Source organism: Rhipicephalus sanguineus, unplaced genomic scaffold (assembly GCF_013339695.2).
Source record: "Rhipicephalus sanguineus isolate Rsan-2018 unplaced genomic scaffold, BIME_Rsan_1.4 Seq277, whole genome shotgun sequence".
In the NCBI taxonomy this organism is placed as follows: Eukaryota; Metazoa; Arthropoda; class Arachnida; order Ixodida; family Ixodidae; genus Rhipicephalus; species Rhipicephalus sanguineus.
In genome coordinates this window covers 23,651-38,817 of record NW_023614924.1, presented here as the reverse complement: position 1 = coordinate 38,817, position 15,167 = coordinate 23,651, and the positions used below count along the sequence as shown (strand labels likewise).

The following is a 15,167-nucleotide window of genomic DNA, read 5'->3' as shown; positions in this document are numbered from 1 at the left end:
GCGCACTGCTGGAGTGGAGTGAACGCCGCATGCTACAGTTGGCTATGCTATATTTGGTTTTGCCGGCGTTATTATCATCATAAAGGCTCTCGAAGAACAAGAGGAAGAAGACCTCTCTCTCGCGCGAGCGTGCGCATGCTACAGTTGGCTGTGCTGTATGTGGTTTTGCCTGCGTTAATATCATCATCAAGGCGCTCGAAGAACAAGAGAAAGAAGACTTCTCTTTCGCGCGAGCTGTGCCTCTAGCGTTTGCCTCTGGAACTAAGGTTACGCGTACGGCGTGGGACTTTGCCCCAGCTTAAGAACCCGGCAAGCCAGCTCCTAAAAGTCTTTTTCTTCATGTAATAGCCGCACCCACAATTTTCACCCCAAATCACAGAAAAAAAAACTGCGGCCATTACACAAATATGTATGGTACGTCCAAGATGTATTCTTTACAATACAGTCGCCAGCCGATTTTCTGAACCTGGCGGGGACTGCAAAATACTTAAAAATAGAACAGTCTGAAAAAGTTAAGACATGAAAATGAAGTTTATTTGGATTAGAGCATCGTAAAAAATCTGTAATAATGCCCTGCTTCACGCTACACCTGGAGACGAGCAGATTTGATTGTATCTGGGCTACAGTGACATCGTCAGTGTGTTGGAAATAGCTGCCGCCGACCGTTGCGGGCAGCACAGGAGGTGACCCCATGGCACCAAGCACACGAAATTTGAAGCCAGTGATAAAAAATGCACACAACATTTCAGTTGGTTCATGGGACTTACAATGCGGTCAGGTGCTCCTTAACCAGCACTGACATCACACAGTACGCGAGCCTCCTGCTCTTGCCATCGAAACGCAGCCGCTGTGGCCACGATCGGCGCAGCCGCTGTGGCCACTGCATGTTTTAGGGTCAGCAGCCAAGCACCATAACCACTGAGAAACTGCAACGGCAGAGAACATGCGGCGCGCACGTCTCAAAAACACTTGACACCCACCAACCCGACCACGTGCGGAATGGCGACTGGAAAACCAAACTCTAAAAAAAAATACGTACTGTCATAGTAATGATGCTGATAAGGCCGACTGAAAAGAGGAGCGTTTGTCAGCGAAGGAAGAGTGGGCAGGGTCTCTCAAACCTGAAGATCGCGCGTGCTCCCAATCTTGAAGGCTATACAACTGGCCACTGAAAGACAATATGACCAAGGCAGTGGAAAATCCAACATGGTGGTTTTTAAAATCGAGCAACGCGGCTAGAAACAAGCAATTTAGTCCCGAAAGACCAGTTTTGAAAATGTATTAGGGCAATGGGGAGCATGACGATGCATTTATGATGTCCGAAATATCATCAACTCCGAATAATCCGTCGACGACTGTATCAGTCGCAGCGCCGACCAGTTTAGATGACAGTCTGAGGAAGAACAAGTCTTCTTCTATTTTGTCAGGCACTCGTGCACATTGTACAATGAGGAAGCATGCGGTCTGCATGTGACGTTATTTCTGCCTGCAGAATTGATGTCTCAATGCATCTTGACATCAATGTTAAACAAGCAATCCCAGGCATCTCGCCAAGGCCAGCCCACCCTTATATGATGGTAATGTCAGCGCAAATATTTGCACTTCACTGGCAGCGCTACCATCAGCAATGGCCCCAATGTGGCCTCACAACTGGCAGCGCCAGTATCGACATTGGTGGTTAAATAGCCTACTAACGTCCCACCTTGCCAATGGCAATGTCGTTCCCTCATAAGAGAAAATTATGGCTACTTCGGAGCAGTAATTTTAAAGGGTTCATGAACCACTTTTCCAAGTAATCATCCAATAACTTCAGAATCGGAGTTTATTGCTTCACGAATCGAGTGCCAGAAAAATTTCTCAAATATATAAAGAACGAGTGGAGTTGCAGGGATTTGTCCTTCACTTTAGGCGCTTTCTTTCTTCTCATGTCCCGATAAGCACGCTGGAATCTACACAGGGAGAGATGGCACAAGGGGAAAGAAATTACATCAGCACACGTCATGACATTGAGCAAACGTGATGAAGCGCGATTGCTCTCTCCCGTTGCGACTACTCTGTGTGAGTGTGGATATACTGTGTAATGTTAGCAGACTATGGAGTGCGGTGCCAGCACGTAACGACACCCCGTGGTAAGAAATGCATCTGATCCAAACACCGCTCAGTCAATGTCAGCCGTTAGCCATCATTATGCTATCTGCTGTTTCACGTCAAACAGTAGGTACCAGCACCTCCGAACAGAGTGAGCGCAGACAGGCCTCCGTATGGATAGAAGGCGCCTGAGAAAATGGTGACGTTGCGCTCTGCTTCTAAACGATCCTTGGCGCGCACAATTGCAAGATTTGGCTGAGCTGTTCATAGCATTGTCTGTTATCCGCAGGATGTGTTTTCTCATCAAGCCCGCGAAGCAGTTCATGTCCTTTTTAATTGTTGAAATAATACTTCCACAAGGAAGAAAAACAAACTGCGAAAAAAACCCAACATTTGTTCTAACGTCACCACAGCTCCGTGTTATTCATGGTGCGTTAGCCTGCTACGACCCCAAAGTGGAACGGTGGGAGCGTCTCATAGGTTGTATTATTTGTCAACAAGCTGGATGTAACTAAAGATTCTCATAATTATGTCTAGACGTAGCACCACACACTGCCAAGGTTGAAATGAATCTGTGAAGTCTGTGAATTTCTATAGCGGAAAACAAAACGGCAAACAAAAACCAGTATTCATTCGCGAGTGTTCACAGCATTCTGTTCAGTGTTTTTTATGCAATATGAGCAGGGGCTGCTTGCCAAAAGGCTGTGTTTTGACACCGAGAAGTCGATCGTATCGTAGTGCAGCGATGGCTAGACATGATCAACGATCATGATTTGACAAACACATTGCCTTTGCACATAAACCCTGCGTTCTTATCTTTTTTACTCACTGACTGAGGTTTTTGAACATTTTTAACCATTTTATTTGCGAAATTCAGTGGGACCACAAAGTGATGCAGCCGTAAACATCAGTTCATGCATGCATCGCCGGCAACACCGGTATTTACACGATAATAGACAGTAGGCGTGCAAACACGGACACAAGAGAGGAGTCAGGATGTCGAATTGCCAATTAGCAAATGTAAATTAAGGCACACAGCGGTGGAAAAGAAAGTAGGCACAAATTCTTATCTGTGCATGCCCAGGCAAGAGGTGACACCTACCACTCCGGCATGCACGTCTACATGAGAGATAACTGTTCAGGAATTTGATTACCCGCTGCGGTGGTACTCAACTGCTGACCGAAGGTCCAGCATTGAATCTCGGCCGCGGCAGCCACATTTCAATGGAGGCAAAATGCTAGAGGCCGGTGAACTTAGATTCTTCTGGTGCATGTTAAAGGGCCCCTAAACCACCTCTGATATTTTTTCAAACATTTCAAGCAAAGATTTCAAGCATTGTGTGCAGAATGTCATCATGATCAACGATGCCACACGTGGCAGCGTTCTAAGCCGCAGACGCGCCACAAATTCCAAGAAACAATTTCTTCTCCTCTCAGGGCCCTTTTGGTTTGCCTAGTGACGTGTGTGACGTCAGCGTGTTGAATCTGTGATGTGTTATGCAGGCAATGCTGTGATTGGTCGAACAAAGACCTACGACTTCTGGTTTGTCTGCAAGCAGCTGCCCATGCTCCTTGCTGTTCTTTCGTCGTGTTGCTTGTGAGTTGGCAACTGCGGCCTGTAACGCAACTGCCAAATCGCTAGCGTACCAGCACAGTCAAGCCTAGCATTCTGATAAGCTGCGCGGACTGAATCCGACAGTGTTTTGCGATGGCTTTCACAATCAGTGCTTGGTTGCAAAAGCACCGACTGGAAAAACGAAAAGACACGACACGTGTCACCATACGTGTCCATCATGTTGACGATCCTTTGAAGGCGTGAGCGCAACCCGGGGGTCCATACCGGCACAATTCGTACGAGCACGGGGCGACACAGCAACAACGGCGGTTTAGCCGAGAAGCACGGAGTTTCACGGAGTCGCAGCATTCGGAAGTGCCCGCTGTTTTCGAAGAGCGCGTCAGCGATGACAGCATGTCACGTGAGATTGGGAGGGGCACTCGGCGAGAAGGGAAAGCGCTTTGGGAGAGGAGACCAGCAGACGAGTAGAGGGTAGCGAAGAAAAGAGTGAAACGAGCGATGGCAGCATTTTGATCATCAAAACGTGTGTAACTCCGCTATTACGGCACCGTTTCGAAAAATTCTCACGCTACGTGCTCATTGTAGACTCGTGCACGACTGTCACAGCACAACTAAATTTTGACCTCATGGTGGTTTGGGGCTCTTTAAAGGACCTCAGGTGGTCAAAATTTCCAGAGCCCTCCACTGCAGCGTCTCTCATAATCATATCGTGGTTTTTGTGATGTAAACCTCAAATGAATACAGGTATTTTATTTCTTCTTTATTCAAGTTAATTGATGGCTGCCTCACGCATGCACTACAGTGCCATCAATATGCCAGGCCTCAACCATTAGGCATGTTTCTTCATTCCTGTGCTTATGTAAAAATCCGAATTCATAGAATTTTGGCATACATTACATTCTCAACAATGTAAAAATAGATTAGATGGTGAGTGCTTTGGTTAGCGACTTCATATGTTCCAATAATCTCTGGTGAATAAAGGGACCCGTCTGCCCATGTAGAAGCGGTCTCAGCTAAAATGACTTTATATACCACACCTGTAGGCAATCAGTAAATTTGTTAGTAGGTTTACGAAACTTGTGTCAGTCTGCTTTTTATCCATTACCTGCTCATTTTTTCTCTGCATGGCGGCAGAAATCTTACCTAGCTTATTGGCAGGCGTAAAAAGAACATTAACGCCGTATCTACTTCCCATTTTTCTTTAGCCTGTGAGATAAGCAATGAAAGTAAGGAATACCTATGACGCGTTTGTTACTATTGATTTCTGCAACCATGCTCAGACTTAACAAAGCAGACTTCTTTAAACATTCAGTGACAGTGGCCACTGCAATGCAAGGATAGCCCACATCTAAAAAAAGATTCGGCAGATGCCACACGTTGTGCGAATCTGTTTCATGCAAAGCAGTCAGCGAGTACTTTTTGAGCCAAGCGTAACGAGGTGGATCGACGGTTTTTGTAAGTGTAGTAGCTGTGTGCACATCGTGGGCTTACCAGGCACGTCGACAACACTGGCATTTAAAGAGTAAATTATGGTGCGACGTAACGTCAGCCCTCATGTTAGAGTACATACATCAGTATTATCGAAAGTAAGTGCACGTAATGGTGCAATCATGTGAATATCATACGTAACTTTCGTTAATGTATTCCTCCGGGGTCGAGCAATGCTTCAATATAGCTTGCTGAATCATAGGAATACAAATGTAATGTTTATTAGACAGCTGTAAAAGCAGAGCTAACGCTGGAACCACAGATGTTAATCTTATATGACGCCTTTATCTAGGAGTACATATGTATTGTTAATTGCTTTCTTGTAAAATTAGATAGCCAGCACCACAACCACAGTTGACGTTGCAGTGACATTACGCCTGCATACGCTGTTTTTCCAGACCAGTTTGTAGACCTGGCATGGCTCTTTGGTAGAATACCTGATTGCCATGTAGAATTCTTGCGTTCGATTCCTGCTGGGATTTTAATTTTTATGCTTTCCATCCGTCGGGTCAACGCTGCCGATGTCGGTTTTTCTTAACACTCTCGCATTTAAATTACCAATGTCTGTTCTCGTCGTTCCTGGGTAGATATAGACTGTCAATCACCTGTGACGCATGCCCATACACTGCGGCCCATGGTAAACGGGTAAGTGCCACACGTGTCTGGAGGAAAGGGTTTGACGACGTACGCGACAGGATTTTCACGTTATTCATGTCATGACCCGAGAGTGATATTCGTGAAATCCTCTTACCCTCCCATGCCAATTTTGGTCTACACCAATTTAAGGAGGCAATCATGAGAGCACCCAGACGTAGGCGGCTAGATAGATAGATAGATAGATAGGTAGGTAGGTAAGGTAAGTAGGTAGGTGGGCAGGTAGGTGGGTGGGTGGGTCGGTCGGTCAGTCGGTCGGTCGCGTAACCTACGCTTTAAAGCTGGTGCTTATGTTGTGCACACAAGATTTGTTGAGAGAACACTAAGGCATGACACCACTATGCCATTCTTCACAGCCTTAGAATACTTCAACAAGAAGTTTTACAGCGGTAAAAAAGCTTGGCTGCCGCATGCAACAGTCATTAACACTGTTAACGACTGTGCTTGCCTTGCAGAATGAATCTTTCAATTTAACAGAATGAATTTCCTTAACCATCTTGATGTCATCAGCATATAGAAGGAAAGAATTCTGAATGATGAAAGAATCATCGTCAACAAAAATTAAAAAGAGTGGACTTAATATTGGCCCTTGAGGGACCCCACTAGATGGCTTGTACAAAGAAGGAATTGGCCATTAACAGTAACATAACATGATCTGTCAAGAAGATAGCTGTGCAAAAGATTCACAACTGCAGAGTCAACATCGAAGCGCGTAAGTTCACCTATAAGCAGTGCGTGGGTGACTATGTCAAAAGCCTTGCTAAGGTCACAGGTGTCAACCTGCTGTCACTTAAAGGGACACTAGAGAGAAACAATGAATCGGCCTTGATCAATAAATTGTGCTCTGAGAACACTAATGTTGTTAATTTCACAAATCATAGTTTTAATAATAGAGGAGAAAATCAAGTTCAAAGTTTCATTTTTAAATTTTGCGCCGAAATCTCCCCGCGTGACGTCACTGATTTCAAAGTGTATTTATCGTATCTTGGCGCCATTGGCTGAACGAAATTACCCCAAACTTGGTATGTTAAGTCTATGGCCCTCTCAGAGGACAATGTACTTCATTTTTACCGATTAGAAACTACGTAGTCCCTAGTAGGCACCGTCAAAACAGGACGTCACGGTGAATGGTGCGGAAAATTCAAGGTGGCATCGCCACCCACATTTTGTTTTTGCGCGTTTTCTCGCTTACCAAACGTCTTCTCACAGCAAGCGTGGTGTTTTCAGTATCGTGGAAGAGTACTTTACTAATATGAGAATCATTTTGCTCTTTAGTGTCCCTTTAATGACAAGCGTAGAGATCTGCTTGATGACATTAGCAAAATTTCTGATAGTTGAGTGTCCAGTGAGAAATCAGTGTTGATTCAGAAACAAGTTTTTCCCAGCAAAAGACAATATGCTGTGAACAGCCAGCTCAAAGATCTTTGATCTGGCACAAATAAGAGAAATCGGGTGATAATCCGAGAGACCCATTTTTACAGCCAGACTTAAATGCAAGGAAAACACAAGCAGTTTTCTGCATACTAGAGAATGGAGAAATATTCAGTTATTAAATATCGTTCTTAGTACTGGGACAGATGTACTGTAATAAGCTTTGAGAACGGTGGAGGTGATGCCATCTAACAATAATGTACTCTTTCAGTACCTTACAACTTTCAATAATTTACAAAATTTTGTAACATGGCCTGGTGAGAAGCCTCATAGGTGTACTGAATTGATACCGTGGACTTGTCATTTAAAGGAAATTAAGGGGCAATGTCCCTAAGCATAAAATCAAGTATCAGTAATTGTCACATCTGGCGCCCTAAGTGATTTACATTGATGCACGCTTGCGGGAATTGAACATGAAATGAAGCTTGACTTCCTTAAAGAAGGCCATGTCACAGACCACCAAACAATTTGCAGTGTTCAGCGAAAAATAGAATTAGAGGGTCTATTGTGCCTATGCATATAAGAAAAAGGATCTGTAAAGAATATTCAGTCTGAAATAAGCCCTGGAAGTCACCAGCAAAAAACCCTGCCCACCGCTGGCGACCACCATTTCGTTATGGCATGTGTGACATCATGGGCTGCATGGAATGGAGGCATCGTCTTCTACCAAAGTTTCAGCCGCTGTAAACGGTTCAATTTCAGTGGCTCGCTCAAATTTGAACAAAGATCAAATAGCGCGATTTCACGAGCAGCTGACCACGGAACAAAATCAATTGCCGGAATGCACACGCTTGCACAGCAAGCAGCTCATTACATTGTGGCTGACAAGTGCACCAGTATTGCCTATCTCTGAGGTCACTTGCATGGTATAAGAATATTCAATTATAAGTTAAGTGCACGACTGAATGCTCTAAAATTTCGCCAGCTTGTGAACACTCAGAGTTAACCCACATGACACAGATAATGATAGAAAAATTGGGTGTCATGACCCTTTTAAGGTGTTTTTTAAAACTGATTCACTTTCCTCCTGTGATTACAGATCAAAAAGAAGCTCAAGACCGCAGGCATTGTGGTTGGAGTAGCAGCAGGTAGGTAAACATTGTGTGAAGTGTTTTTCATCTGTGTTTAAACTCAGCAGCATCAGCGTGAAGGAACGCTTCCCAGTTCCTCGTACCAAGAGATGGTCGATTAACTTTTAAAATAGATTAATGATAAAATCGTTTGCCGGAATGCAGACGCTCGCATGGCAAGCAGCTCATTACATCGTGGATGAGAAGTGCACCAGTGTTGCCCATCTCTGAGGCCACTTGCATGGTATAAGAATATTCAATTATAAATTAAGTGCACAACTGAATGCTCTAAAACCATTTTAGCCTAGCCATTGATCAATTAATTGCTCTCACTGAGGGTTCGTTTTTTTTTTCATCGATTAACCGACATTTCTAGTGGGCACGTTCAGAAATGCTGCAACACAGTTTGCATTGATGTAAATGAGTTTACGTCATTAATTTATTTGGTAGCTGGAAGAAAGATCCAGAACATGGCTGCGTTATGGCCATGATAAGTGATATTATTTATTTTGTTAAACACTCAGTATAAATCATGCTAATGACTAGTGAAAGGAGAAACAACGTATAGTGTAGAGCCAAACAAGACACAGATTGAGGGGATGATTGAGGCTCAAAATAATAAAAATCCGTTGAACGAGGAGTGTTGATGGAACATTGTGGAACGTAGAATGCACCTATACAGTGTCTAATTACTGAGGGCTTGTGTTGGAGTTTTAGTGCAGAGAAATGACACAGGACAGCAGAAAACACGAGCACACAGAGCTGTAGTGTTCTCATGTCTTCTGTCCCGTGTCATTCCATCATGGTGATTCTCAAGATATGCCGCGCCAACTAGCCTACCAATCTGTTTTTCTGACTGTGTAGAGTGAAACACTTCAAAATCAAACAAGATATAAGAAAAAAAATGACGTTAGTGAAAAGTGAGATCTAGTAGAAATGCGTTACAAAATTCTAAAACAAAGCGAGAAGGTAGAGTTACAGGTATTTGATTTTTCTGAACCACATGCTCCTTTTTACAAAGCAAAGGAATGCCACTTCGCCTAGACTTGGGTGTTACTTGGTCAATCAGCAATGTCAGTGTTGTTGTTTTAGTGACAACCGATACCGTTAATTCTTACTATCCACTTCCTTGTGCTGTCATCACTATGGTCTGTACTAAGAGATGATCGTGTCCAAAGAAAAATGAACACCCTAAACGAGCAACCAGTAGCCTAAGTGGTCACGGAATCGGCATGCGAGAATATTCAGGGGCACTACTGATCATGCAGAAATCGACAACTCCACTGCTATGCATATAGGTGTGTGCTGTAGAAGAGGCAAGGGAGCCAATTCATTTTACAGTGAAAGCTGTTATGAGATCGTTTCACCGGCCGTTTTTGGCGCCTTAGTTGTCCACCGCCGCCGCCGGTGTCCGTAACCAGTATCGATCGAAATAAGAAAAAAAACGAAATAAGAAAAAAATTCCAGGATGGAACGAGGTTCGAACCTGGGCCCTCTGCGTGGGAGCCCAGTATTCAACCTCTGAGCCATGCCGGTGCTTGAAACTGCTTTGCAAAAAGGTCCTATACAGGCTTCATGTCGGGAAGGAACCACACTAGCATATGCAATATAGCGTGGTAGAAGAGTAAAATAAGCACCAAGCGTCGCACAACGCGAATTCTGTAACCAGGCGTCACACAATGCGAATTGCGCAACGAGTAGGTTGTGAAATGCTTCCAACCCATTACAAAGATCTCTGCCATAATTCTTCGTCGTCATCAGGCACAGCATCAACAAAGTGCTCATAGTGCCTTACATGTGTTTAGCAGGTACCACGGATCACCGTAAAATGACGAAAAATGGCACAGTGCCTGCTGCCCTACTTCTCAAAAGTTAGAATGATTTAGAGCGTAGTGGGTTCCTCGCAAGTGCACTTGTATTGGTTGCCAAGGAAGCCTATAAGCGCAGATCCATGTCCTCGGGGTTTCAGTAAAATTACAATGCTTTATAGCGTAGTGGGTTCCTCGCAAGTGCACTTGTATTGGTTGCCAATGAAGCCCATAAGCGCATGATCGATTTCCTCGGGGTCTCAGTAAAGTTCTTCGCGCCCCCCCCCCCCCCGTCTCTTTCCCACGTCAACGTATGTTATACAGCATGACGGGAGAGGGAAATAGCGACCGGGCGTCACCCAATGCAAATTACATAACTGGTGGGCCGTTTAAAGATTACAACCCATTACAAAGGGCTGAGCCATAATTCTTCATCGTCATCAGTCGTCGCGTCAACAAAGTGCACATAATGCCTCACAGACGTGCAGCTGGTGCCTCGCTTCTCCGCAGAATGACGAATAATGCCTTAGTAGGTGCTTCCCAACTTCGCAATAATTGTGATTTATGGCATAGTGGGTACCTTTCTAGTGTACTTTTATCGTAGCACCAAGTGAGCTAGCTTACAACGTGCTCTAGAAACGCCGCTCTTCCAGCTTTCGCTGTGACTGTGCTGCGGTTTCAGCGCAGGCCTGGCGTTTTTTCTTTTTCTATTTGCAAACTTTATTCTTTTGCAAGCAGCACATGGAAGCTCATATATTTTAGTTGAGATGACCACAAAGAGCCTTTCAACCTCCATGATCCGAACTATAGATTAACTCTTTCGTTATCGCGAGAAAATGGTTATTTTTCATGTCTCAGGTAGAAAGTTTTTGCCAGTTTAGAAAGTACTCCAGCATGCATTGCAGCATACCAAATTACGCATAATGAAATGGTCTTTCCAAAAAATATAAGTTGTAAAGCAACAAAAATATTGTGGAATGTATCAAAATTTGAAAGTGTGTAACTTTTTGTTGCCAGCTGATAAACAGAGCAATAAAAAAACACTATATATGCAAATTATAGATTTCAAAACAGGAGAAAGTGCCTCAGATCAGGCTGGCCGACGTTTCGATAGGGGACCTATCTTTGTCAAAGGCGCCTTGTCATCCCTGGCGTGTTAGTTTATGGGGTTAGTGATGACGTCATGTCCAGCGCGGCGTGTCTGTTGCTGTTGGTAATGATGCCTGGAAAGAGAGAACTCGAAAGCAGAGGAGTAAAGCCCTTGCCACATTCAAGAGAGTTTGCAAACACGTTCGGGTCTGCCATGTCAGAGTTCAAGGTAGCTTGCAAAGAAAGAAGAAAAAGAAGAGAAAAGAAAAAAAAAAGGGGGGGGGGGGTACAACCAAGCGAGAGGACGGAGTGCAGCCATCACAAAGAGCTGCAGAAGTGGTGAGGAAGGGAACTACAAGCGGGGAGGAAAAAAAAAAAAAAAAAAAAAAGGAGAAACCGGGCGGTTTACGTTTAAATGTTCCGCCAAGGAGCTGCAGAAGGTGGTGGGGGAAGGCAGCTACAGACGACAAAAGGTACTCGGGGGCGGCGTACGTTTAAAATGCCGCCTGCCTACTTTAAGTGATATTGAAAGGGTTGCCTGAAAAGCAAGCTCCTGCTTAATGGGTGAAGTAATTGGCTGGCATATGCATCCAGTGTCGTCGGTGGCTTTCCAAAAATTGGGCGCCCGTCAACTAAGAGGGTGAAGTAAGTGGCTGGCATATGCATCCAGTGTCGTCGGCGGCTTCCAAAATTGGGCGCCCGTCAACTAAGAGGGGAAAAAAAAAAAAAAAGAAGTTTGAAAGGAACGAGGGGCGTGCCGGGGGGGAACATCGGAATAAGACTCGTAGAACTTCTGAGAAAGCGAGGGCTGTGACATGCTGGCCAGAAGCGCCTTTGGAGCGCGGAAAGGGGGAAGGAAACCGTGGCTCGGATTTCACTAAGAAAATGAAAATATTTTAAGAGAATAATATCTACACGTATGTGCACATTTTTACATGCAAGGTTAAGAGATATTAAAAAAGAATATTGATAGTGTATTATGGGAGCTGGTCGGGATTTTATTTTGCGAATAGGTTAAGGTTTTTGAAAGCTGAGCGTACTTCATGTCTCTTAATATTATAGGAATCATGCTATGGCTTTTAACGATTCCAAATTACCACGAGCTAGATTTATTCCTGATGGGTGTAGGGATTGAAATTTGTGTATCAAATACGATTCCATGTATTTCCTCTCACGTGGTGACCGGAAGTTTGTTTGTAGAATGTAAAGTTGGCTTGATCGAAATTGTGGTCTTGTTGATTGAAGTGGCTGGCTACTGAGTTTGGTAAGTTGTGCTTTGTGTCTGCGCGGTGGCCGTTCAGTCTTACATGAATTGGTTGTCCAGTTTCGCCTATGTACTGTTTTTTACAGGTGGCACACTCAATGCAGTAGATCAGGTTGTTTGAGGTGCACGTGAAGTTCGATGTTACCTGTGAAGGTAATCGGATGCTGTGCTTTTTACGTTGGTGGCTGGCTGTATATGTTTGCACGTAGAACATCTTGGACGCCCACAGGGTCCAGACGTTGGTGTAGTTTTTGTTGCGAGTTTTGCATGTACGAGCATATCTTTAAATTGGCGTTGCGTCTGTAGGCAACCTTAGGCGGTTCGGGGAAGATTTTTTTAAGTTTCTGGTGGTTGTTAGAATCGGATAGTATTTGCGAGGATGTTGTTTATGTTCGGAAGTGCGTTGGAAAATTTTGTAGTGAGAAGAGGCGTTGTTGTTGTTGCGGTTTTAGGGCGTGGTTTGAGTGTCTCAGTGCGATCTAGTTTTAGTGCGTCCGTGTAGCCTTATGAAGGAACGCGTTTGGATGGCTTCTGTTTGCTAGTGTTTCTTTTAGGGTAGTAAGTCTGTTACGTAATCCTGATCCTCTACGCATATGCGACGTAACCTTGTTGCTTGGCTCCTGAAAATGCCCTGTTTACAATGTTTTGGGTGATGGCTAGTATAATCTAGGTATTGTTGCTTGTCAAATGGTTTCTTATACAGCGTAGTCTTTAATATACCATTCTCAAGAATATGGTTGTGTCAAGAAAGTTGATGCTCTCAGCTGAGGTCTCGGACGTGAACTTTATCGTTGGATGAAAGGAGTTTAGGAATGATGTAAATTTAGCTAGATTGTCCCTGCCGTGACCCCATATTATAAGTATGTCATCAATGTACCGAAGGTATGTGTGGGGTTTGTCTGCGCAGCGAGCCAGGAAGTCTGTTTCCAGAATTCCCATGAATATGTTTGCATAAGTGGGTGCGAATGGGGTGCCCATGCTTGTTCCTTGTATTTGAAGGTAGTAATTTTCTTCAAATTCAAAATAGTTGTGTGATAGTACTAGTTCGAGTAATGATAAATATACTTCAGTAGAATGCTGTACATTATGTTGATTTAAAGTTTGCTTTATTGAGGTTAGGCCCTCTGGGATCGGGATATTCGTGTATAAAGCGGTAACGTCTAGTGTGACGAGGATGGCGTTTTGTGTGGGAGTGTGCCTTTGCTATTAATCTCTTCTATTATTCGCAGTAGGTGTGGGGTGTCCTGTACAAATGACGGGAATGTCTTCGGAATGTCACCGAGAAAGTGGTTAAGGAATTCGGAGAGGCTCTCGGTTGGGGTGTTGTTATTTGATACTATTGGGCGCCCTGGAATATTGGCAGTGTATAATTCGGTGGATGGTACTTTGTGAATTTTGGGGAGGAGGTAAAACCGCCCTGCTGCTTATTGTTGGTTTCAGAAACTTGAATTCTGATGGAGTTATTAATTCATCAGCAAGGAGGGATCTAAGTGTGTTAGTGATTGTGAGTGTGTATTGTTCTGTTGGATCGCTGTCTAGTTTGCGGTAGTGTTCTGGGTTATTGAGTTGTCTGTAAGCCTCGTGCTTGTACTTCTGTGTTGGCCAAATGACTATGCTTCCTCCCTTATCGGCTTCCTTGATGATAATGTCTTCGCGCGACTTGAGGTTAGAGATGATGCGACTCTCCGAATAAGTCATGTTCCTAGGCTTTTTAGATGATTTCGATTGATTAATGATTTCTGTAGTGATAGCTTTAAGATATAAGTCGAGTTCTATTGCCTGTTCTGGTTCGGGAGTCCAAGTAGACTGAGCCCTGAGCGTTGTAGTACCTGTTTCTGCTCCATCGTTATCTGCAAAAAAAGTGTCTAATGCGCATTCTTCGTGAAAATTCTGTGAGGTCTCTGTGAAGTTCGAATTCATCTATTGTGTGGTTGGTTGGACAAAAGTTTAGGCCCTTGCTAAGGACCCTTGTTCCTCCAAGCTTAATGTACTTGAAATGTCTACAACATTGGACTGCTCTATTTGTGTGATGTTAGCTGTGCTTGGTATTTCTCTGTTTGTACTGTCAGTTGTTAGCGGGGCTAGGGTGGTTGTTCGGGAGGGTGTTCTTGATTGGAAATCATTTTCTTATTCTGCTTTTGCCTCAATTTTTATTCTGTTTTTCTTTATATTGTTCTAGGTCCCTTTTTTCTTCGGTTGTTAGAATTATGTTCTCGAGTTTTTGGGAAAATTCTTCAATTTGCTCCATGCAGTGGCTCTTGAGTATATTTAAGAGAGAAAATGAAGCGTTGTCTAGTGCTGCTTGCCAGTTATCTTGATATTGGGTGGAGAGAGTACCTAACGCGGGTGTCGCTTTCAGTTTTAGTCCTTTGGGAATTGTGTGTTCTTTATGCAGTGCTTGTACGTGTTGAGGTGGCAGGTGTAGTTGGTGAGTTTTTGGGTTAGTTTCTAGCTTGTAAAAATTCAATGCGGCGTGTATGGGGAGTAGTGATTTCAAGGGTTTGTCACTTATTTGTCTTAGTGCGGGTGGATCTGCGTGTGTCCGCGCGTTCCGGTTTGGGAGCTGTTTGAACTTCTGGTTCGTTAGATTCGACGACTGTTGCGGCCTGGGTGTCCGTGTGTGGAGGTATGAGAGTGGGCGTCTGCGTGACAACTTCGGTTGCGGATTTTGTTTCGTCGGTCTCGGTTGTGTCGGGTTT

General features: G+C 44.1%; 1 protein-coding gene across 1 annotated transcript in view; it reads left to right on the top strand.

Moving 5' to 3' along the window:
- Positions 1-15,167, top strand: part of LOC119376916 (uncharacterized) — a 42,398-nt gene that overhangs the window by 5,771 nt on the left and 21,460 nt on the right. The window contains exon 3 of the mRNA XM_037646584.2: positions 8,277-8,325. Coding sequence (XP_037502512.1) covers positions 8,277-8,325 — 49 coding nt within the window. The remainder of the gene's footprint in view (positions 1-8,276; positions 8,326-15,167) is intronic.